We start from the raw sequence: 27024 nt of genomic DNA, 5'->3' as shown, positions 1-27024 counted from the left end.
TTTCTCACATATCAGAAATACGACACGAGCAGGATAGGACCAGCTGTGATCCACATCTTCCACTCTTTGTTGTCCCCCCAATTAATGGCAGAGAGGAGTGATGCAAGCGTGTCACCAAACAGCAAGACAGGGGTTTTATTTACGTGATTCCCTCACCCTCTCCGCGACCTCGTAAAGTGAGGATGAAAACAGAGAAAAATATCAAAGAAAATATTTCCCTTCCTTTGACATAACAGCAGAGCAATTCTCACCAAGGACAGGCAAACTCAATGTAGGTCTTCTTTAGTCGTAAGTAGGTCAAGTGAGACAAAATCTAAACTATCATACATTGAAGAAAACTTCAGAAAGGTTGGATGTCTGCTTATAAAAAAAGAAATAAAAAAAAAAAGTACTGGAATATGTTGTCACAGACTAAATGCAAGGTTACACAGGTTAGGAAGTCAAGTCCAAGCCAATACTCCACAGTGCACAGTCACGACCTCTTACATCATCATCATCATTCTGTGGATTTGGCCAACATTGAGCAATTCTGTTTTCTGATAAACACATCTGGCTGTGTGTGATCATACCCCTCCCCCTACATGCACACACATCAGCATGTAAATTGTATATGAGATAGCACTCCAGATACACAGTTTAGAGAGCAAAAGAATTAAGTTCAGTTTTTAGCTCTTACCAAGTTACTGAAGGTACGTAGCACCGATACTGAGAAAGCTGGAGAATTGGGAGCTGCCTTTTGGTTTTTGGTTGCTGGTGGTTTTTTTTTTCTTTTCTCATCCCATTTTTCAGATTATGCAAAACATCCAGAAACTCACAAAATCTTGACTGCAGACTGGGCATTCTGCTGCAAATATCAAACATATCAAACTGCTTGTAACACCAACATTGTCTTCCACTGTACAATAACAGTTATTGAGTTAAACTATGGATTGAATTCAATGACTGGGAAGACTGATTATCTAAGCATAAATAGTAATTAAACATATTTCAGACTAAATCTCATCATTTCATACTAAAATGACATACGGCCTACTGCTAACATCTCACAATAGCTCTTAACGTTACTGTAAACTGTCATCACCCATCTGTGAGGTCCCTTTTGAGGATGGTGTAAATGTGGAGTAACAGGCAGAAGTGTTATGATTGATATTCCATGCGTCATAGCTTCTTCACCTGTCAATTTTTTTTTTTCTCTCTCTCTGTTTTCCTCAGACACATCCAGTTTAAATGCAGGTCATACTGACCCCAAATCGTCTTCCTTACCACTGCACTGGTCAAGAGGGAATGGTCAAACCTGGCTGGGTTCACACATGGGCCAGGGTCAAACCTCACATGGTCTGGTAGAGTGACTGCCCAGGCACTTGGAATGGCTCCAAAGCACGAGTTCCAGCTTTTATTCCAACCTACTTAACCGCTCTTACCCACTGGAACACTAATGACCTTTTCAGAAACACATAAGACGCTTATGTATAAGGAATAATGGCTGTGCAGATTGGGAACTTTTTTCCCACCTAGAAGATTCTGATCGTATAGGAAGAAAGTGGCAATATTTTGGTTTTTCCTTGAGAAAAGAGAGAAGAGCAGCACATTTTTTTTTTGCCATAAGCCTATCTCTAATTTGTGTACATTTATCCCTTTATTTTTTAACCTGTTTTTTTTTTTTTAATTGCTGAGAAATATCACAATTTTTTTGCCATTTTTTCTCCTTCCCACAGTTCATTGTACCTTGTACACCACATCAGGCAGAGGTGGCACCTTAAAAATACATACCATAATTACTGTCATTGACTCACCTGAAACACTTACCATCTTTCAATGGTGTGGATGTATCTCTCTCTCTCTCTCTCTCTCTCTCTCTGAATATGCATCATTCATAGTTTAATATTCTAGTTCATTATTGCATTTTTAAAAATTTCTCTTATTCTAATATTCTCCTATTTAGTTTCATGGAGTGCTACAGGAGTTTGGGGGTTTTTTTCTACCAATTTCTGAAGCTGTAGCACAGAAACACTCATAAATCAAATTTGTGTCATTATGATGACTATGTTTCACTTCAGCACCAACAACAAAAAGGTGCTCAGTTGACTAATCGATGGAATGGTAAAAAGCTGCAAATCTTGTTTTCTTTTGACCTCTCAACCGCATATCAAACTGTTACCCTTCCCCTTCAACTGACCGCAGGCCATATAAGGAAAAGTCTGGCCATCCATTCCTCATTCCTCTTCCTCTCTCTCTCTCACCCTATCCCACCTCAGCTCTATCATAGCTCCTTCAAAATATACTCTTTGGGATGGACAGTCAAACGGTCACTCAGGTATTCCCCCAAGGTGCAGAGTCAGATGGTCAAGGTCTCAAAGGGTCAGAAATTGCAGAGACTGATACATTCTGCAGATCAAGCCAAGTGAATCCTCATCTCCTCCTCCCCTCCTCTTATCCATCCAATTCTTGCTTTTCAGCTTTAAAGGGATGGTATGGTTTTGGTTGAGATGGGGATTCAGATTTTAACTTCTTCTTTTTTGTGAGATAATTAGAAACCACTTATATGAAATATTAAAGAGCATACAATAGTAAAGAAGAATTAAAAGTTTATTTGATGAAAAGCAGTTTTGAAATGGCTGAGATATCCAAAAATAAAATGGTCCTATGAAAAAGTGGGACCCAGTTCTTATTAGGACCACTTTGTTTTGCGTTGTTTTTGGATATCTCAGCCATTTCATAACCAATTTTTATCAAATAAACTTTTAATTCCTCAGTGAAGTGTATTCTCCTGAGAATTTCATACAAGTAATTTCTAAATATATCTCGTAAAAACTAAAAAACCTGAATCCCCATCTCAACCAAACTATGCCATCCCTTTAACCAGTTCAGTGAGTATGATACTACTCTATCAGATTCTCTTCCAGCCACAAGGTCTTCTACTGGCTGCACCTAGTCATTCAATAACTTGCAAAATGCAAAATTGCGACTGACAAATTTTTACTGATATCAAGAGGGATTACTGTAAAAAGGAGATATTATCTACCATTATTCAAACCACATACTCGGCAACTGTGTTTAACTAGTGCAGGCATTTTCTTCTCCGCCACAACGATACTCGCATATCTGCATTACAATCACAAGTATACACTATGATATTTCTAGCCTTTTATCCCAGTGTGATAATGCTGCCCTCTAAGTCAGAGCTCTGTTTCATCAATTTCATTAGCATGTACTGATTTTTTAAAATTACATACATATACAAAAAATTTATAGATTCAGCGCATGTAGTATGCATACACAAATTAATTCAAGGCTGTCGTATCTTCAAGCTACATGCTTATTTGACGACAGTCTGCTGCATTCACACTCCCAATACATGTGCCATAATTCAGTCAGATCATTTGATTCACTTTATCCCGAGTCGTTCCCAGTTGACGTGTTCTCTTATTCTTTTCTTTAATCTGTACACGTATATCTCAGTTTTATATTTGGATGTACACACTGTATGTTCTATTGTCTTACAAAAAAAAGAAATGACTGTATTTCATTTGATATTCGATGCAGAAAATTCCTAATAAATTCATTTGTATTGAATATTGAATTGAATGCATATTTGCATTACCAACACTCTACTCAAAATTGTAGACATCATACAAATTCATTGGTAATACCTGCTCTTTACGTCTATCTTATACCTTAGCCATTGAATGCACTTGAACACAATACATTCTGAATTTATATCATCAGTTTTGACTATTCTAGCATTCAACATTCCCAAGCATCCAGTTGGGATAACATCAAAGTGTGCATAACAGAGTTTACACAGTGGTGAGTTGGCTCAGTCGGTAGCACGTCTGCCTCATGATCCAAAGGGCCTGGGTTCGAACTCAGAGTCTGAACTGTGCAATGTTGTGTGTAATCATACCGTCCCCTCTAGCAAGAGGCTAAACACTCTGTCCCTCGGATACGACATAAAATGGAGGTCCACTGTATGAGAGAGTCACAACTCATGCATGTAAAAGATCCTGTTTCAGTCATTCATCGCAAAAAGGACGGTGTTTAACCCGGTGAAGTGGTCCCACCTCACATCCAAGTGGATCCCATGGAAGACCAGCTATAATGTAGCTGAATATGGGCTATCCAGCCATCTTCTCAGATAGAAATGATTTCTTGAACAAACAAACTCTACATAGCAATACTTTCGTGTATAAACCATCTTCTTACTTTGAACCTGCTTAGCAGCTTTAGAATCAGGGTGTACAGGAATTTGTTCTACTGTTGTAATCTAAGTTAGTCACATTTGCATTTGTCTCCCTCTCTCCCTCTCTGTCTCTGCAAACACTCTCTCTTGTACTCTGTTCGCTGCAATATAAGGTGTACACTCCCTCTCCTTTTACAACATCTAATACCTTGCATTAATGCCTAATACTGGCATACTCTTTTATCTCTGCGTAGTCTTGTTGGACACAAACACTTTCTGTCTGATGTCATCCAATCCTAATACTTTTTCTTCCTCGCTGACATCAGCTGTCCAACACTAACACCTCTTCTTCTCTTCTAACATGAGTTGTTCAACATTAACACCTCTTCTTCCCTTCCCGCATGAGCTGTCCAACATTAACACCCCTTTTCCCCTTTCAACAAGAGCTGTCCACTACTAACACCTCTTCTTTTACTCCAACATGAGCTGTCCAACCCTTACACCTCTTCTTTCCTTCCAACATGAGCTGTCCAACACTAACACCTCTTCTTTCACTCCAACATGAGCTGTCCAACACTAACACCTCTTCTTCCCCATCAACATGAGCTATCCAACATTAACACTGAGATATTTCTTCTTTTCCCTGACTTATACCGTGTAACACTAACACTCTCCTCTGCCACTCTGCTGAGCCCCATCCAGGACTTATATTCTTGTTTTTCCACTCTGTCTGATGCGCATCACTAACACTCTTTGTTCGTTCCTTGTGTCTCTTGCCATCTAACACCTACACTATCTCTTCTTCCTATCTCTCTGGTGGTGTCTAACACTTAACACCTTCTCCTCCTTGACTCTGCTCAGTGTTGTACTGTACCTGACTCGATGGTCTGCGCTAGCAGCTCTGGTCCCTCAAATGGCTGGGTGCTCCCGGCTTCCTGCTCCCCTTCGGTTGGCTCTTGCTTCAGGCACTCCTGGGCAAGCATCATGCTACTGGACAGGCTCATGCTACTCCACATTGAGTCACTAATGCTCCCAGTGCCTACTTCAAAGAGTTTGAACATGAGACAGAGAGAGAAGAGCAAGGGAGAGAGCAAAGAGTTTATCTTTCATACACGTACATGTACATGTAGTAGTCTCTTATCTTTGTAATGATGTAAAAATGATATTAAAGCAGGGAGGTGTTATAGGAGAAGAAACATTAACAAGAATCTCTCCTTTGTACCCGTGCTCCATGCCACGAAGAAGTTAAGTGCTCTATCGCAGGTGTTAATAAATTGCTTTGACAAAAGACAGCATTCCTCTTCAAGGATGCAACACTGTATACGCCAAATATTTCGTGAGGTTTTTATTTTTGTGAATTTAGCGAGTCAGGTGCTATTCGCGAAATTAAAGACACACAAAAATATTGACTCTGATCCCGATGTGGATGTGATGTACGCGTGTACATTTCCCTGTTCAGTACAGTACTCCCCGATCGCATTCACGAAAATTTAGACTCGCGAAATACATGGTGTATACAGTATTCCTCAATCACAATAAACTGAGCAAGCAGCAGTACACTGTTCCTTTCAATATTTTTAGCAGCAATTATTTCATGAGTAGCAAACAGAAACATACAAACAAAAATCAGTACAAAACTGCACTTCTTTAACTGCAAAATGCTATCAAATTAAGATATGATGAAACATGCATTTTTATAAGCCAATTACTCAATCTGAAAGATTTCGCATTCAGGTACTAAACCTGGTGAACAAAATTATGCACAAATGTACACAAGATGGGATACTAGTATTCCTATTTTCAGTCCTGGGGTATTGACAACAAGAAGATTTGAAGAAAAACTGAAAAGATTTGTTCTGTAACATATTACCAAAAGGCTCCATACAGGAGTTCACCATTTCCTCTAAAATACATGTTGTTAAAATCAAGAAACTCTTCTTTGGTCTCCATATCAAAACTCTATGGACAAGCAGACTGGAGCATGGATCATCAAAGCCAGTGGAATGCTAAGCATTCAATTGTCATGCCATAGAAACAATGTATCTATAGATTAATATGCACAAATTGGGAAGAGATCTCACTCCTTCTATAAAACCTTGATTGAAGTTAAGGTACTCAAAGATTGCACTACCAGTAGTTTACATTCTGTACGGACATCCCACATTTCAGGGGAAAATTGCAGAAGAGGGCAGCTGGCTAGGACACTGGCTACTAAGGACTCTAAATTTGAAGATGCATACTGTTTCCTTCATGACTTGTCCCTACAAAAAATCCCACATGCACCCATACTCTTTAATATAAGCACAGCTAATGCACTTTAAAGACACAACAATTCTGGAGCATCCTGCTCCTATCTACTAGGAAGGAACTGCCACCTCCCGCGGAATCATGTCAGGGACAAGAGAAAACCGGACGCTAAGACCTTTCTAAATACACCTGCCATGTTAATCTGGCCCAGAATTCTGCAAAATTGTTGGTTAAATACATGTATGCACCATGCAGAGCACGGTAATCCCCTAGGAAGCACTAACTTCGAGCCTAGCATGATACTAAACACAAGTGCAATAATGATGATAATGAAGACAGCAATTATAGTGTGCTCTTTAATTCTTTATGAAATAATGATATCATGATATCACCTATACAGTATTAGAATTCAAAGTTTGTTGTTATTACTGTTACTCTTGTTGTTATCATTATCATTACCTTCAACAACTCAGCATACACAACTGCTTGCCATTCCAAGCCTATCATCATTACATGTAAATACCAGCCACAGTCTAACCAATATACATCTGTAGTACCATAAATACAGTGTTTTATACCAATTCCTATCACTACCTGAAATATTAACAAAAATTTCGCTGTCTGTGTTTTTGATAGAACTAACATGTAACATAACTGTATATAGGGCCTACATCATGCGGAGCATAAGCAATGAAATGAGTAGTAAGTACAAGTGGCATTGTAGCACATGGACACAAGGTCTTTGTCATTCTATCCCATATACATATGTGCATGTCTCCCAACTTGGCCAACTTGCATGAGCTACAGATGTATCCTGGGTATAGGAAATTGCAATCACACACATATGCTGATATCATTATTTGATTTCCTAAATAAACAGATGCATCAACAAAGTATCACATTGGTAAGGTCATTCACATCTTGATTAGTCCACCATCTCATGCAGCCAATCAACATTAAAGCATTAATACGCTATTAAAGATAGGAGACATTTTTTATCCCATTCGGTAAATACTGACCCTCTGGTGATGCTTCCTCATTCCTGTACTTGGGCTGGATGGTCAGTTGGAGCCCCCTGATCTCCACCTTGCTGCTAGCGGTCAGCAGAGAGGACCAAGGTATCTCCACCGAGATGCTCCCGACGGAGCCATCCCGGATCTCCACTGGAGTCCCACAGGTCTCCAGAAGCTCATTCAAGACCTGGAGCCCCCAAAGAAGAAGATGGATATCAAGAGATGTTGGCAGAATTATTGCCCACACAACAACTTTGGTCTACAGTCATACATTTCATAATGAGTGTAAAAAGGTCATGAACACAATCATTTGAATTGGTTACACTGATATATACAGAAGATCTAACAGATCTAATATGGATATATGTTCTAATTAATGTGTTCCATTCTTTTTTTCATTTTTCTTGATTCTGTAATTTTGCTGAAATTCAACAAAATTGCCTGCAGGGAGGGAGGTGAATTTTCATTTTGGATTCATTACTTTTACAATTTTAGGCATTGAGTCTGACCTTTAACCATTACAAGATAACTGAAAAGACACACACAAACAAACAAGATCACAACTCCACCATACCTCATTATGGTTGCTGTAGTTTGATTCAGTTTCATCACTTACACATTCTAAAATTACTGTTTGCCATAGTAAGCCCTGTTGCATTTGACCTTCGACCTCATGACCCAACATCCAATCTGGTCATCATGTATGATCATCCACAAATGTATCACTTGTCATTAAAAACAACTCTATTTTTTTTTTTCAAATTATGATGACTGCAAGCTGAGAACAAAATGCCTCTCGCCCTGTTACCTGATGGAGGCCAATGAAACTTGGAGAAATTCAAAAGTACAATGCTGAGAGACACTTGCCTCTCCCCCTTCATTTCAATCAGCACACTTTGACCTATCTGATCTGCATTCAATCTTCATCACTTGGCCAACGAACTTTTGTCAGAGCTTCATCTCAACTTCTGATCTCTATTTCTGAGACAGCGAAGCCTTAAAATCTAAATGATGAAATTTTCTCTCACTATGGGCACATGAATTAGAAGTCAAACCCAGGTATTTGCTAAGATTTCAAGATCGTTTGTTTTTTTTTTTTTTCATTAGGGGTTGCTGGGCAACTACTTGTACAAAGTGTACACTGCCCTAAACCCTCCAAATGAATGACCATATCTCCAAAGTGATTTTCTTTTTGTCTTTTGTGATTTTATCAATTTTGTGTTTTACTTTTAATAGCCATGCTAATGTTCTGAAGTCAAAAGTACAACATTCGGTCATATGACTCTTCCCTCTTGGCACATGAAGGCATGAGGGAATAGTTATTCTTGTGAATGTGCTACACCTGTTTGGGAATTTTTGACATCCAGTCATGGAGCAGCAACATGTTATATGTGCACACATCAGCACATTCAATGAGTTATGATGACAAGCAATGCCACAGCCTTTTTTTTAAAGCAAATTTTTCTGTTAGTATTAACGATTGATCTAGACCAAAACTTTATTTCGTCGGGTGCCCGTGCATTGGCCGCTAGCGCAATACAATTTGTATTGCGTTAGCGGCCAATGCACGGGCACCCGACGATTTCAAATTATGTTTTTTGCAAGTTCAATAAACCTACCCTCACCTGTGTGTATGGTCACACTCAATTTCTTCAATTTATTTCTGTAGTTTATAAACAAGGTGATCATACAATTACACCTGGGCCCCGTTGCAAGAAAGTTGCAATCAATTGCAAATAATTACTAATTTTGAAACAACCATTCTGATTGGCTCAGGGTCTGCCCTATTAAGAAGACATGGATGCAACAATGATTTTCATTGGCCAGTGACAATCAGTTGCAAGTTGCGTTTAAACGCAAAGTTTCTAGCAACGGGGCCCTGGACTATTGCTGGTGTCCACATACAACTGTACCTCAAGTTCAAGATGATTACAGTAAGGCAGAATTCATGGCTGGCACATGAACAGTGAGTTAATATATTACTTGTTACTACAGGTACATACATTGCAATTATACCATAATGGAAAGTAAATTTAGTTATTAAATGTCACTCAAAGTCAACTGAATGGGGAACAAGCTAAAATTCTTAGAAGAGATCATTTCGAGATCATTTCAAAATTATATTCACTGAATTCTGTATTCAACATCACTTCACACTGCACATCAATGTAAACTTTTCAAAAGGGAAGAGGAATGCAAGGCAATTTAATATAATGTGATTTCAAAAACAGAAATGATGCTGGGTGATGACCTTTAATTCTCATACAAGTACATCAACCTCTCAGTTTGTACTCTAGAAATTGAGCAAATAAACAAAAGAAGGATGAGGGTTGAACACTGACTAGACAGGCATCATTACCCCAGTCACACCCACAAGGATACAAGGTCAATGCCAGCCGGCTGTTGCTGTAGAAAGAATGCAGGGCCTGGCTCACTTTGTGACAGATTCACAGTGAACTCCAACCTACAGGTGACCTCCAGCAAGGTCTGCAACTACAAGCTGGCTCATATCACATGCTCTTCCATAACTACACAAGACAAGGGGTGCGTGACTGGGCAACATGGAATTACAGTCATTCTGATGGGGCAAGAGCAGAGACCTGGCAACGTCAGTGGGATAGGGCCTTCAACTTGGGCAATTCTGCTGAAAACAGCCGAAGCTCTGGAGCCAACACCTCAGCAATACAAAGAGAATTCCCACCTCAGCTGATACGCAGCAGTTCCGGTCTCTTAGTATCCCTTTGACGGTTTTCACCTTGAAGTGGCAGTATGCTTTGCTCATTACCCACATGTAGATTCCTGTTTGTCCGCCTTCGGTGTCTTATATCCTTCCTTGATGCCATACACAGCTTTTAGCAAATGGGTAATCATAATAAAGACAACGCTGGCCTGTGTGCCAGCCAGACACAGACATTTGTGATGAGGAATTCTACTCCACAAACATGAAGAGCACAGACATGAGGGCCTCGTATCATTAACAGCTGCAATAGAGTCACATCTCCCTGGCTGACAACACAGTTGAGAATCGGCGGCAATCTCTCCATAACACAGGGCCACAGTACGACATCAATACCTTTGAATGCAATTCCACAAAGCAGGAGACAGACAGATTGATGACGGAATATATTGCACATTTGACTATAAATAGAACACACTCTATGTGCATAAAACAGAATGAGCTTTCCTGACATCAAAATTTGCTTTGTACTCCTGTATAAACTATACATGATGCAACAGAAAGAAAACAATCTTGTACTTAACTACAAGCTTGTAATTCAAGTCCAAAATATTTCCAATACTTTCTGTAAACAACACAGAGTGGTATGTTTGTATTTTTTTGTGGTAACACATGCATATTGATTTCTGAATTCATCTCACACAAAAAGCACCTAGGCAAAATACAGTACACTTCTCACTTTGGTTGCCATGGTATGCCTTTCCTGAAATGCTGCACAGCTGTAAGCTTGCCTGTATGCATCATTGACGTGACAGTAACATACATGGCCATCACAACCAAACTTGACGCTTACTTTTCATCCCTTCATCCCACCAGGCAAATTCAAGTCTGCATCATCCATGCTGAATCCCATCTGCCCATCCCCTTCATCAGTTTGGCTTTGTGCCTAGTGATAGATAGTGAAGTCTATATAACTGTAATATATGTATCTTGTCACATGTTATCTAATTTATATACAAAGTGATAGAAGCCTAAAGGGGGGGGGGGGGCTGACAATGACCTCTGAAAATTACTCACTATGAAATTAAATGTGTGGATGTGACACTAGACCCTGCACAATACCCCTATCATATATCGAGTACATCTGTAAACATTCTATCACTAGCAGTCAGGTCCGTACACTGGCCGTACACTACATGCAAAATAAGGTGATCATATCAGGGAGGTGGAAGAGAGATGGAGTGTGCTCTTCTGAGTTTCCTTTGAAGTCATGCGTGGCCCCGACAGCGTTTTTTTCCCCCTCCCGTAATCCCATTACTCACGCTCGGCGCACTGCAAGTCGTAAATCTTGTGGCGGAAATCACGACGCGAAATGCATTGTGGTCGGGGAATAAAATGGCGTCCTACGGTGTAAGCACAGAACTCTAGAGTGTATTCTGTAAAGCAGTGGTGGTGTAAGCAATGGTGGTGGTTCTGGCGATCGTGATTTTGACGGAGACGAGTTTGTTGAGGAGGAATTGCTTTTAGCAAATTCAAAATCACATTGACACAGCAACTTAACGAAATTTGATTTGCAATTGAAACTGAAACTCAGAAAGTTAGTTGGGCCTTGGCTTGGAAATTGGAGGCCAAGGCAAGGGCAAGGCTCAGGACACTGTTTAATAGCGCAGCGTCACCTCAGGTACGCTGCCTAGCAAAAGCATACCTAACGTTAGTCCTAGCTAGTAGACTCTAGTATTTCACAAACTAGAATCTAACCACTGTTAAACGTTAGATTCTACTAGCTCCAGAGGTGTACTCTTCTACTTTTTAATTCAATTTTTTGTAACGTTAGCATGGGGTAGAGTCAAGCCGATTACCGGTATTTACCGATGAATGATCGAGGGAGAGTGAGGCGAAACACTGTATACTAAGCTCTGTTTTTCCCCCTAAAATATACTTACAGCATCATACATCTATTCTTTTATAGATATCATCTTTAATTCTCTACGGAAAATTATTATAATCAAGGCTGATATGTCTAATTTACACTTTTTAACACTCAACTTTCCATTCCAATATATATTTACTAGTAACTCAAATTCACCGAAACAACGGCAACGAACGCTGTCCCGACGCCTACGCGGCGGCCCTACAACAACCCGACGAGTACGCTGAAAAGCCCCAGCTCGCTCGGGTGCAGACGAAAAAAAAAACCGCTTCGGTCTCTATGAAGCACTACTTTTACACTCGAACTGTTTGAAAACACGCCTGAACACGCTCATGTAACTTATATCATTTTGAAGATCAAGGTCAGCCCTACCTCTCTAACTATAAAAAAATTGCGGAAATGTGCGGGATTTCTCATCATCGATACAGAAACAATATGATGACATCTCTAGCGCACAAAACTTACTGCTCAGTAACTCCGTTGTTTGTGTACCGATTTCGCTGGTTCAAACGGCAATCTCCTCAGCACAGTCTGCTGAACCAGCGAAAGGTATAGACATACTACGCTACCCAATTCTTGAGCCATAAGTTGTAGCTTTCGAAGGGGGACGTCTTTCACTGAATGTAATAGACTGCCAAAATTTTGAATATGACGTCATATTGTCGGTGCCACGTATCGCTTCAAAGCCCGATTTTTACGAGCGTGTGTTTATGGAAGGCCTGGAAAGGAGATCATGTTGCGTCACTCTAGTGCGCCGGAGGGTGATGGGTGGACCGATAAGGCCAGATTTTGACATATTTATCACAGAATGAGGGTTGGATTTCAAGAAGTTAATCGGTGTAAGACCACTTGATTTTTTTTCTGAGGGAAGCTCTCAGAGTGCCATCTCCATCTTTCTTCCACCTCCCTGATCATATGCACTCAGCTTGTTATTAAAGGTCAGATGTCTAAAACTCGAAATTCCTGAGGTACACAACGTACGATGTGATGATGTATGCAACCATGCTGAGCTGAGTCTCTCCATAAGAGACATTGAGTACTCGCATCTAATTTTTCCCTTTTTATCATGAATAAAACATTGTCACTTCGAAACAAAAATACATTTTCAGAGCATACAGTTGTTATTTCTTTTCCAAACATGTACACTGTAACAATAATCGCAGAGAAAATCTACAAAACTATGATAATATGGAGATCGAGATAGTGCTTGATGCTTTTCATGTAGGCCTACCACCTAACAAAGTGAGTGCTGTGCAACAGCACAGCATAATTCAAAACATGATTACAGAAATAAAATAGTGCCACTGCCAGTGGAGTTTTTACATTTATGTATAACAGCCAGAACTATCATACCACTGAAACATTTACAACAGATTGACAAGTGCTAAGGCACTCAGAGATACAATGTTTTGTAAAATGGCTATTACATGTACAATGTACCTAATAGCATGGCATCCCTCCAGTTAATAGCTGGCAGATCATTCAGTAAAACAAAGCTTTACTCCTCTTTTCTACTTTTTTAAAGCTTAATCATCTTTTACAGAGTCTACATATATACATTGTATGTGGGTAGCATTCAGGTCAGAGTATCGAAGACTCGACAGTTGCGAAGACATACACACAGCTATTGCAAAAATACTCTTTTTGCCTGATTAAAACATCCAACTGGATGTTGTCGAGTCATTAGACAGGTATACAACTGTGCAAGTATCTTTAACTCTGATATTTTGGAAGGCAACACCAATCCAGTCAACTTTCAACTCCAAACTTTCAAAAATTGTTACATATCCTTATTTAAATACAGGGTTTCCACATACTACATGTGATACAACATACAAATCTACCAGGTTATTAAACTACCGGTACTGCAGTTCAGAATTTAACCAAACAATACATTATTGATTTCATCATGTAAGTCTGTCAGGCTGACATGTTTCCAAGAGTCAGGTTAGATCCTACTGAACATGATATGTCTGGAGTTCTACTGAGGGTATGATAGTGGTGACTTTGTATTTGGACACGGTGCACTTTTATTTTAAACCCTTGCAAGAATCACAAAGATGATGAGACCTCACATTTTTACCATCTATGGCACACACAATATATAATTTGCAATGGTTTTGCAAATTTTGTAAGTCCACTGATATTTATGAAGTTAACTTCCTGTGAAATATGGCCTCCCGCAGAATGAAATCATGCACTATGTTGTAAGTACAAGATGTATCACCTTCAAGGTAGAAGATCGCTTAGCGTTTTCCTGAAAAATGGAAAATATACATTTCTCATTCTGTCACTTTGGGCATGTGGGTTCTCAATTGCATATTAAACTACTCAATAAAAATGTCTTATAAGTCCAAATTTGTGAAATAATATAGGCCTACTTGCAAAACATATACAGCATATACAGTAGTTGCAAAAAAAAGACAAAATCTATAGCTGCCTATTTAATAGTATCCAATATGCCTACACTACAGCATTTGGGGATTCCCAGTCTTCAATCAACAAACTCTATACTCTGTTTGAATTCCTTGTTAATATCCTCACTGTGACAGATATCAGAGGTTGTCCATCTTTTCCTTTTGGTTTCATATTTCAGACTACTGGAAAGCTAAGCATGATATATATGTATACAATATTACAAAGCAATGAGGCTTTGTGTTATACCGTGCCAAACAACCAACGCTTAAGTTATGTAAAAGAAGGGAAGCTACATTTGACAAGAACAGTATTTGCTTTTGAGGGAAATTTAAAAAAAAAAAAGATGCCCAACATTTTCAGATAACATCTCCTGATGTACCAACAATAAAAAATGCCTAGAAAGTATAACAAGGCCCACAAATCATTTATATTTATGACATGCTTATGAAGTTATAAATGCTTTCCAACAGGCAGCAAGTATCCATAGCTGTTGTCAAGGGTTCCCAGTCATTCTGGATGCATATGACATCTGAGGCATCTCAAGGATTGGTGATCAGCCCAACCCTTTTTTTGCTAAAGTTCAATGACATCATCGCAAAGATTCAATCCAAGATATGGCTCTTGGCTGATGACAGTGTGAGATATCAAGAAATTCGTACCAAGAATGACATTTCCATCCTTCAGCAAGACCTCCAAATATTGTCCGATTGGTCAGAAAAATGGCTAACCAGTCAGTAGTGCACTTTCATCACCATCACTAAGATGAAAACTCCATTTCAGCATAACTGCAAGATTTCCAATGAGTCAATACAAAGGGTCAACAAATATAAGTATCTTGGAACTATCATATCCAAGGACCTCCAGCGGAACACATGCTGTCAACTCGTACAAAGGCCGGCCAGCAGAAACCTTGGACTTCTAAGGAGAATCCTGTCACCATGTTCCAAACTCGTCATGTTAAGAGCATACATGTACAGTTGCTGTACATGACCCTGGTTCAACTGCAAGCAGGAGTACATGGTGCTAAAGCCTTAAGTCTGTACACTCCTAGTAAAAGGCTTGGAAAGAGCACACACACGCACACACAAACAAAAAACAAACAAAAACAAACAGCTGCTCACTTTGTCACCTGTGACTATATAGAAGATCCACATCAGCTTCAGGGCTTGCCCCCAAGCTGCTGGCTGGGATTAGATCAACTATGTACCACTATGTCACCATGTGCTAGATAGAATACACCATTGGCTAGTCAGTGTCCACTGTCCTAACTTCATATCCCAAGAGCCATACATCATCAGAAGAAATCATACTCAAACTCTGTGTACCCGAAGCAGTAATTGATTCATGAATACACATTTTCCTTTTAATCCTGGACAACTCGCATCTGGAACAAGTCATCAACTATGAAGGTTACCATCCCAACAGTACCTTCTTTCCAGGAGGCTGCCTTTCCTGTCATCAGAGGGTTGGAACCTCCTGTTGGTTCCAGGATGCTGTAAACCTTAAAAGAATGGTTTTTATCTTGTGCAGCATAATTTTCATTGTCAATAGAAATGCTGCAACATTAACTGCACCACCGCCTCCTGTCACAGCACATCCTGTCCCTGTTTAGCTTGGAAAGAGCTACAATTATGTACTTCAGGGATTATCTTGTCAAGGGTCAAGAATGTGTCAATTTCCTTAAAAGTTCCATTTGTTTACCAACAAAACATTCTGTACTGTAATTACCCTAAAATTGCCACAAACTACTAAATAGAGTTGTACTCTAGATCTAGTGCCTTGAAATCATTCATATGTTATTATGTACAATTCTATTCATATTAATGTTGATCAGTACAACTAAATTGGTATTTCTCTACTGGACTCAACTTTAGAGGAAATTAATCTATGGGGTAGCACTCTATTAGTGTGCAACGCCACTGGGGCAAGACTTCCACATGCCCCCCCCCCCCCCCATTCACTAATATACCTCACCATAAGGTTGTTAAAAGTGTGTGCATGCATGCATTTGTACATAAGCTATCATTGAACAAGGGTAGGGTAGTAGTGTAGAGTGGTATGGCAAAACTGGGGGGGGGGGAGGGGACATACTGTACAATTGTTTGTATAGAAATCTGTAGCGGTTTCCAATATCTCTGTATTTTTTACTGTCTGGCTGCCGTCAATTATAATGTCTGACAACCCAGCATTCTGTCAACATCCACGCGAACTTTCCTTGTGCGCCGGCACACGACAGGTGCGCACTACATTCTTCGCCTTTGTCATCGTGCCGAGGTACGCGTATTTCGCATTCCAACAGTAGTCGGATTCTCATAAACACACCCCTTGTTTTGCTGTCACGGAAACAACCTACCAATTAGTGGCGAGCTGTGCATTCTCATCAGCCAATTACCACTCTCAAAGCTCCTGTCCGTGACACGTCTTCTCCGACCACGCTGTTTTACTTTCCACGCTCCCTCACTTCACGATTAGCTTTCATCCCGAGAGCACGTTCTAATCGTTGAAGTCACTCACGTCCGCATACTACGTCCGTATGTACGTCCCACGTCTTTTCTCGCGCACGATACCTCGCGCCGTGGACTGCCATTTCATACGGATTATACTCGATACGGATACACCTTCCCGGATTTTACACTTCGCGACATTCGTAGCCTTTTCACATCGCGGCTCGCCCTTTCTTCAGGCTACACTCCAACCTGGGGATCGTTACATCGCTGCATTCAACGCGATCGGCGCCTCGTCACATCGCTGCATTTCACAACGCGATCTGCGTCCCATCACATCGCTGCTTCGGTCCTGCTAGCGAGCTGTCCGTGGTGTACAGACTCTGCCACAACCAGGGACCGCGCAGTTCTTCTATCCAGCGCTCCAGCGGTGGATCGACTCTACCCTCGCTTGTGCTAGCCGCGGCACTCGGAGGATACTCCACGCTGCCGCTGGATCATTTGTACATATTCATATGGGACACTGTCGTCTTCGGACACCCTAAGTGCATTCGGAGTTAGTCCATATTATTTCGGGAAGTGCAATACCCATTTCAAGGACACTGTTCACCTCTACTGGTGCCCTGGTGCTTTCTACAGTCCATACCCTACTGTCATACGGCCGGCTACCATTCCTGCTGGTGGTGCCGTCAGCCCTGTCGTCCTGTTTGCCATTCGGTGAGTAATTGTTAGGTATTGCAATATATAATAGGCCCGTACCATAATACCTACATTGGTGACCCCGACGTGATCTGTATAGGGCCAACTTCACGTCTCATTACATCCTCACCCTTCACTTGGACGAATACACAATGGCTACCACCAGCCCTCAAGCGGACGTCATAGCGAACCTCACGGCGCAGGTCCTGCTGCTAACAGAGCAGCTGTTCATACTGGTAGCGCGCATGGACGAACGACAGTCTCAGCGAACGTCACGCCGTTCGCAACGGAAATACCGTCCTCGTCCTCGCCAGCGGTCCAGAGGCGGCAACCGCGGCCATGGAGGCGGGCCGCGGAAGCGAACCCCTTCCCAAATCCGACACGCTGGCAGTGAGTGCTACTTCCATTGGAAGTTTGGCGACGACGCCCGGCAGTGCTGCTCACCCTGCTCGAGGCGAAAAACCCCGACCACTTCCAACGCACCAGGGAAACAGACAAGCCAGAGACCAGCGGCAACGAGCCCCTCTGGCAGCAACACAACCGGTCGCCGATCTCCCACTTCGGATCGACATCACCGGGCTGTCGAACACTCCTCGACCGTCACCGCAGCCGAAGTCAGCGCCCGCCCTCCTTCACCCCCCAACAAGACGAAGCCCCCGCCTACACTTCATTTACAGGCGGAGATGAAGCCCCCCGTCACCATTCTCGGAGAGCGCTCGTTCACACCCGACTTTGGCCCGCGTCGCAATCTTCGACGCAAACGCAAACGGAACACCACATCCCACGCTCCCGCTCGTCCACACAACTCCACGCGTGATCCCAAGCATCTCACTCTGGAGATCAACGCCAGGAGGGAGACAGCCACGAGCGTTCCGCCCACCACACCGCGGCAGCAGCCTACGCCTGTCCCTGCCAGGAGCCCGGCGAGCACACCGAGCGTCCAGCTCACCACACCGCGGCAGCAGCCCATGCCTGCCCCTGCCAGGACTCCGGCGGATATACCAAGCGTCCCGCTCATCACACCACCGCAGCAGACGACACTGTGGCAGCCTACACCACTGCAGCAGCCAACACGTGCACAACCGCAGCACGAGCTGCCAACACGAACGGCACGCACTGGCGGTAAGCACGTACATTGGCCAGCCCATTACGTTCAATACAGATACTTCGACACGTGAAATTTTCAACCCCTACTTCCTTCACATTTCTCACAATCGATCGCTCATCTCTAGTCTTCGTCTTCAATGACTCCTCCACTAGCGATCTGGAAGGGGGCTAAATGTAGCGGTTTCCAATATCTCTGTATTTTTTACTGTCTGGCTGCCGTCAATTATGCTGTCTGACAACCCAGCATTCTGTCAACATCCACGCGAACTTTCCTTGTGCGCCGGCACACGACAGGTGCGCACTACATTCTTCGCCTTTGTCATCGTGCCGAGGTACGCGTATTTCGCATTCCAACAGTAGTCGGATTCTCATAAACACACCCCTTGTTTTGCTGTCACGGAAACAACCTACCAATTAGTGGCGAGCTGTGCATTCTCATCAGCCAATTACCACTCTCAAAGCTCCTGTCCGTGACACGTCTTCTCCGACCACGCTGTTTTACTTTCCACGCTCCCTCACTTCACGATTAGCTTTCATCCCGAGAGCACGTTCTAATCGTTGAAGTCACTCACGTCCGCATACTACGTCCGTATGTACGTCCCACGTCTTTTCTCGCGCACGATACCTCGCGCCGTGGACTGCCATTTCATACGGATTATACTCGATACGGATACACCTTCCCAGATTTTACACTTCGCGACATTCGTAGCCTTTTCACATCGCGGCTCGCCCTTTCTTCAGGCTACACTCCAACCTGGGGATCGTTACATCGCTGCATTCAACGCGATCGGCGCCTCGTCACATCGCTGCATTTCACAACGCGATCTGCGTCCCATCACATCGCTGCTTCGGTCCTGCTAGCGAGCTGTCCGTGGTGTACAGACTCTGCCACAACCAGGGACCGCGCAGTTCTTCTATCCAGCGCTCCAGCGGTGGATCGACTCTACCCTCGCTTGTGCTAGCCGCGGCACTCGGAGGATACTCCACGCTGCCGCTGGATCATTTGTACATATTCATATGGGACACTGTCGTCTTCGGACACCCTAAGTGCATTCGGAGTTAGTCCATATTATTTCGGGAAGTGCAATACCCATTTCAAGGACACTGTTCACCTCTACTGGTGCCCTGGTGCTTTCTACAGTCCATACCCTACTGTCATACGGCCGGCTACCATTCCTGCTGGTGGTGCCGTCAGCCCTGTCGTCCTGTTTGCCATTCGGTAATTGTTAGGTATTGCAATATATAATAGGCCCGTACCATAATACCTACAAATCTCTTCTACACTGGTTTAGCTACTTTGCAAAAACAACATAAATTCAGGCACCTCTAAAATGGCCTATTTCACCAGCAATAGGCTGGCATTTATACCATGTAAAATTTTATATCTACCTTAGTTTTCTATACCTCACTGTAAACTGACACATATCCAGACTGTTCCAGTGGTCTTGAAAATACATTTTTCTTTGTTCATCCTCTTTCCCGGTTCACAATAGGGTCTAGAACATCCCAGAGCAGAGGCCCCAGGATTTATATGTCTCCGAAGCTTATATACAGGTGATGGATCAGATCAGTGGCTAGCACATGCGTAGAAGTTCCAAATCACGTATTTCCCCGCAATCGATGTGTAGTGATTTCATGGCAATTTAAAAACAACAACAACAACAACATTGTAAGAGATTGACCAAATCAGCAAAAATACGCTTCACGTGGTTTGGGCTGATAGCACTTGAGTTAATAGTAAATACTGTAGTTTAAATAGTTAGTCCCCATCTGTCCATAACTTAACACGAACACTAACAGGGAGGCTGCCAAAGTTATCAAGAACACAAAGGATTGCAATGTGCAATGTGCAATGTGAAATGGCCAATTAATGCTGACCTCCTTTGAAAATGATGTAGCTAGGATAGTGCAGAACTAGGGTCCGGGATCAACATCTAGACCAGTTGTTCTAAATTCTAATATTAATTAGCTGGTTACTTTGATTATGGTCATTCGCCAGGAACAAGAAGAAGAAGGTTTGCACCTGTGTGTGCACGTGCACAGGTGTGTAAAAACTGCAACCAAACACTACAAACTACAGTACACGTCCATTCATTCACATTCACATTATCACAACAATGGATGCACTGCACTGAGCAGCGCGGTGTGTTGATGTTGCATGTTGCGAGCAGTGCAGTGCAGTGCAGTGGTATGTTGGGCAGATGCAGTGCATAGCATAGCATGATAGTGCAGTGAGTGGTGTCAACTTCGATTCACAGATCAACACAAACCTAGCTTCGCTGGTAATGGACTGAGCGTAGGTCATAAGATACACCTCATACACTTAGGACATACATGCAAACTTTAGATTATAAATATGCATCATAATCTGCGCTAGAATAACATACCCAGACATCTAATTTCACATCTTTCACTGTTCCAGTTCCACTGTAGATATCGACCGTCAGCTGATCGAGTGTCAACTTCTCCTCCAGGAAATTTCCAACATAACGTTGCAGCAGATACCTACAAGCTTTTTTCTTAATGTAGTCCGGCCAAGGAAAGTACCAGGGCATTGTTTCTTTCAAAATGATATAAAAATGATGAAGAATCGTTAAACAAGGCAAGGTTTCATGACTTTCACCGAGTTCTTCGAACTCCAATCACGTAGACGATGATGCGAGTCGGCCATTTTACTCAATGTTTATAAACTCACGTCATTGCAAAAGAGGCATCGAGAGAGGGCGTTTTCTCCTTTCCCGTTATTTTTCGGCCGGTTTCTCGACCAGACAAAAATCATTACTGTCGGGTGCTATTTGAAGTTGACATATTACAATATCATTTATTATGTTGCACTAGCGATGATCATGGACTTGCGACTCACACACGAATTGGAACCAATTCAGAAATTATAAAGAAAAAAGTTAAAACCAACTCAAGGCCACACTCACGAAGTCATCGGGAAAATTCGGCTAACTCCATTATTGTCAGGGTTCAACAGGCAGGTACGAAACGTGCGAGCGAGCGTCGTTATGCGCATGTCTGTTTCCACAATGAAGAGCTTTTCGCTTACCCTGGATGTCTAATTAAAGTGGGTCTTGCTCGGCTACAAAAAGTACTAGCATGGCTTTCAAAGTTGTCAGACGTTTCTTCCATCTTATCAAACGAACGTCTTTTTAACCTGAGAGCGCTGAGCACCCGATTCCACTTCTGCCAGATAACACCTACCCGCCCACAGCTCCGGGGTCCACATTCGACACACGGTACTATCCTGCTCCCATTTTTTTTTTTAACGTAGCTGGCCCACGCATTCTTGAATTCCCCCCAGTCACTGGTATCCATCCTTCCTTTCAACACCGCACGTTTTCTCCTTGCCTCTCTTTATTTTATCCTTCCCCCTTTAGACCCTGAAGTCCAACGCTATTTGACTTTCAACTTCAAGCTAGCCTTACCGCGCTGTGACGGGGGAAAAAGTCAAGAGCAAACAGTGGAGGTCATAATCACGGCGCTCGGTCCAATCTTACCAAACACTTGCCTGACAACGTTTTATTTGTACCTCCCGCTCTGTGGGCATCTTTATTTGTATCATTTTATCTGCCTACTCGACTCCGTTAACTTAGCCTCGACTGACCGACGCATGTGCACTTGATTTTCTCATTCCAATATATTTACAGCTGATCATAAATTTTGTTTCATTCTGTTCCAAACCGGCAGATTACTTGCATCAACTTGATCTGGAAGAGATCGTTTTTGAGACAAAAAAAAAAAAAAAACAGTTTAAGCTCCAAAGAAAAGATGATGGCGGTGAGGACGGAGATTCGACAGCGAGCGGCACCGTGCGAGCCGACTTGCGATGCCAACGGCAACGTCCCGTTCTGCAAGTCGGCAAATAACATCACCTCGTTGTCGACGACCACCAACAGCCACCAAACGAACGGGTATGCGAACGGGACGGAGTTGTACAGCGATGGTAGCTTGAATGGTATTCAGCATATGAATCAAGCGACATCTGAGGGTTTCGCTCACGCCGCAAACGGGAAAGTCCCTATCAGAGTAGAGGTTGTTGAAGAAATTCGCTGGCCAGATTTAGCGATTGGTGTAAAACTTCTTGTTACTGGAGCTGCGGGGATCGTCTTCGGCTTCGTCATGGAAAAAGGAAGAGGTGAGTTCTTGTCCTTTAAATTCTGTTTTAAAATGAGTAGAATGGATTGTGCGTTGTTTGGAGTCTGTTGTGTCTGATGCTGCTTCATGAGAAATATTACTAGCCGAAGCGAATTTGTAGTTTCAAACTTCTCCAAACGCTCGAAAGAGGATAAACTTCGGTAAAATAGAATTAAATAAACTGGTAATCCACCATAAACACAAGCAGTCAGTTGATAATTGTTCTTGTCTGCTCAGTTGTAGACATTTAATTCGTGTTTTTACAAGTCACAATAATCCAACGAAAGAACGTGGTGTTTTGAATTCAGAATCTAACAGAGATCTTAACGGGAATCATCATCATTATTTTGGGCGAAGAATTCTTTTATTTCGTTTGCCAGTTCCAATTTCCTGTATATCAGTCAAATCATGATGACGATGTCTCGCGACAAACCATCCAAAAGTCATCAAATTTATACGTGATTGCTGCACAAGATACATTCCTACCATAAACTGCGACATAATTATGTCTTGTCTTTCCCCTTATGCTTATTTCAAAATGCTCTTTGGTCAACTTATCGGCGACAAGTATATGTTATGTAACATGTTTACTACCATTATTCAAGTCACTGTGTGTGTATGATACGATCGTTACTTTGTATGCAAACAATGTTCGAGTCGTGAGTGGATTGATACATTATGTCACATAGATGGTTTATGTGAAATGGGTTACCACAGGTCCATTTTCACGTTGTATTCATTCTTTTCCGTTTTTGATTTTTGTTTTATCGTTCCCAACAAATTACAAGTATCAACTCAATACCCTAAAGATATCTTTGTATTGTTTGACGGGTTTGTAGAATATATTGCTCGCAAAGTATGGAGCTAAAGAAGGTCTGCATAACGTCATATTGAATGTGTGTTTCTTTCTCAGTTTCAAATTATGGATTTTAATTGATTATTCCTAATTGTTCGTTTGTATGATATTTCAAAGGAAACGTTTTCTCAAACCACGTTTGATAATAATCATAAACAATTACAAAGAGGACGCAACTATTCCGTGGTTTTTTAAAGAAGAAGTCAAGATGAATGGGCACATTCCATCATCATCTTTCAGGCTTATTGTATAGCAGCAGCCGGTCTACTATCGTGATGAAAAGTACGATGACACACACTCTGGTTGCCCAGACATACTTTAGTAAAGTACGAAAACACATTTTCCTAATGACACTTCACACAGAATAGAGCACAAGTTACTGTAATCAGGAAGATCACGTTCAATACAGTGTGACATTCCAATGTCTCCCAGCGTTGAGTCAGCGTGGCTTCTCCAAAACGATCGTTGTTATTTACGTGATTTTTTTTTTGAACGCGTGATACATATTGCGCACACATAAACACGTTCACTTTCTTTTTCTCCTGGATTCAGTTTTCTCAGTATCTCAGTTCTCAGTCTCCAGTCGAGTTAGTTACTCCAAATCGGAAGCAGAAATGTGTGTGTGTGTGTGTGTTTTGTGTGACACAATTATTTGTCTTAATTCTCTTCAAAGTTATTTTGTCCATTCCTATAACAACGTTATACAGTGTCTTGCTGTCACATCCATACCACACGCATGTACATTCCCATATTCCTATGTATGAAACGTGAGACCTAATTGAGTAAGTAAAAGTTCTGTAAACTCAAAGAGATCGTTAAAGTGAGAGAGAATATCATGTAAATGATTAAACATGTGGCTACTTAAATAGGCAAAATCAGTCATAACAGAAGAGGGAAAAAAAGATCATCAGAATTTAGAATCGTTACATTCTGGAAAGTGCTGTATGAACTTCTACTGAATTTATTGATGAATTTTTGTGATGTTACACAATGTTTGAAGTTCTACTTATAGTCTCCCTCTTGATGCAAGATATTGTGAGCAAAGTCACATTGAAAGAGAGAGGGATAGGTAGGGACAAAGAGAAGCAATATGATTGAGCTGAGAGCGTTAGAAATTGGCGTATCTTGTCTCCCCCCTCCCCCCCCCCCCCCCCCCACAAAAAATGAAGATATTATATACCGTACGAACCTGACTATTCGCAGCTGGTAGAAGAGCAGCGAGAGGAGGAGGAGGATGAAGCTAAGAGAAAGAGAGAGAGAGAAAAAAACCCAAGACAAAGACATTGATACAAATCATATTTCCGACACCACAGGCGCATGAGATTCACAGTACAGATATGAAATGACAAAATTACAGAGTTTATGCCAAACACTGCATTTGCTGCATCAAAGCTAGAGATTCCAGAGAGTAAGGAAAGAGATATAGAGATGTAGAGATGAAATGTATAGAGAGGATTTCATATTCTCTTCCGCCATCATCTTCTAGATTCAAGTCCACGACGGGCAGACGTCTGTCACCACCGTTTTGTCAGAATTATGTGTGAGGGGAGGGGGAAGGAAAAGCCGCGCTCGGTTGCAGCCACCTTAAATCGAATTACCAATTATTAGTTTCCACTTAAAGACGCAACGTATGAGGTCACTAAGGAGGGCTCAAGGCCATTAGTGTTTCATTTAGGCTCGTCTTGTCTCTTGAGGAGTCGCACTTTTGTCGATATAGAGGATGTGCCTTAATCGCTTCGAAAGTTTGCGATATAATTATATATATATATATATATATATATATATATATATATATATATATATGTATCTTTGGATGCTACCTTAAAGAGACATAATTATTCCATTAAGGAGACAAATTTGTGTCTCCTTAACGTTTTAAACTACCAGTATATCACATCACACCACATCATATGACATGTATATATTCTCAACTTTATCGTGACAACGGCGATACGCATGATAACTATAAATATGTTATCCAATCCTTCAGTCTAATTAAATCGATTCATTGATTGGTTATCCAGTTTAACAATTATTTCAATACCATAACCAATGATTCTCATACCTCTTGTGACGATGATAACTGCGTGTGGTTTAATCAGACGGAACATGGTGCCGTTATAGGTGAAAAGATTAACTCAATGTGAAATATCAAATGTGAAGTTCAAGTGAATCGCTGGATTCTTATTTATCAGAACCCAGCCGTTGTAGGATTCTCCTTTACAGAACGTATATTTCCCTTCTCTCGTCCTCCTCTCTCTCTCTCTCTCTCTCTCTCTCTCTCTCGGTTTGTTTATAGATATGAAATAAACATGGAAGGTCACGGTTTGAGGACGAAATTTATTATAGATTGACCTCTTCTCGACCTTTTCTTCACCCAGTTCCTGCACGCATGGTGCTTATCATGATTAACAGATAACCATCGGTTCAAATTCACGTGTGCGATGCAGTTATGTGGATTGTATACCAGTAATGGACAAGGGTTGTAGTAAAGGATTAAAAATCCGTATTTATAAGATGACTCAATGACATTAATGACCACAGTATATCAGTAGTTTGTGTGACAAAAAAAAAAGTAGATGGAACGTAAAATTATTTCCAGTTTGCTTATTGGTGATGTATTTTTAGGGTTAAAATAATTGCTGGTTGTTCAACCTCATCCTCCATGAATAGCATGACGTCACAAAAGAAAACAACGTGCTTCAAATCAGGATATGCTTGTCCTTGATCCTGCAAATACTTGGAATTGAAATAAATGTTAAAGAATGTACAACTTGTGAAATAATTATACATCCATCCATTCGGAGTGTGAGAATCCTTTAAATATAACAACACCTATTCTAATTTTCAGTTCAAACCTAGTTTAAAACTTGAGTAAAATGATGATAATGATAAGATTATAATACTGTGTATCATTTTTCTGCGTATGGATTTATAATGACACAATTCAACGCATATCATCCCTTTGGCGAGAAAAGAGCTATTCACAAACCATCTATTCCCCCCCCCCCCTCCCAAACACGGTATGAAAAAGTTCTTGAAAAGTTGGTGAAGTAAGACGCAAACCTTGCAAGGCAAGGGGACGTTAACAAGCAATTTCAGAAACATTAAGGGTGATAATTTGTTTGAGAGTGTATTCGAATACAATAGCTCGTAAATAGTGATAAGTGGAGATTTTCGGAGCCTAAGACGTAGGCATTTATCAGTGAAATAATTAGAAATGAAATAGAGTGGAGAAAATTTCCGAAACATACTTACAGGAAACGTATAGGAAATTCCATGAATGGATAAATGGAAATGGATAATGGTATAC

The 27024-nt window shown here is 41.4% G+C and overlaps 2 protein-coding genes across 2 annotated transcripts in view; one reads left to right on the top strand and one right to left on the bottom strand.

Moving 5' to 3' along the window:
- Window positions 1–21304, bottom strand: part of LOC139734619 (autophagy-related protein 2 homolog B-like) — a 70067-nt gene extending 48763 nt beyond the window's left edge. The window contains exons 1-3 of the mRNA XM_071645403.1: window positions 21103–21304; window positions 7447–7627; window positions 5055–5219 (exon numbers count right to left, since the gene is read on the bottom strand). Of these exons, the coding sequence (XP_071501504.1) occupies window positions 5055–5219; window positions 7447–7627; window positions 21103–21270 (514 nt within the window). The 5' untranslated portion in view covers window positions 21271–21304. The remainder of the gene's footprint in view (window positions 1–5054; window positions 5220–7446; window positions 7628–21102) is intronic.
- Window positions 21305–22492: 1188 nt separating this feature from the next.
- LOC139734618 (uncharacterized) overlaps window positions 22493–27024 on the top strand; it is a 51015-nt gene continuing 46483 nt past the window's right edge. Inside the window, exon 1 of the mRNA XM_071645402.1 lies at window positions 22493–22856. Coding sequence (XP_071501503.1) covers window positions 22493–22856 — 364 coding nt within the window. The remainder of the gene's footprint in view (window positions 22857–27024) is intronic.

Source organism: Diadema antillarum, unplaced genomic scaffold (assembly GCF_040938485.1).
Source record: "Diadema antillarum isolate AM-2024a unplaced genomic scaffold, OU_Dant_1.0 seq00000533_RagTag, whole genome shotgun sequence".
Taxonomy (NCBI): Eukaryota; Metazoa; Echinodermata; class Echinoidea; order Diadematoida; family Diadematidae; genus Diadema; species Diadema antillarum.
This window is presented reverse-complemented; position numbering and strand designations above follow the sequence as displayed.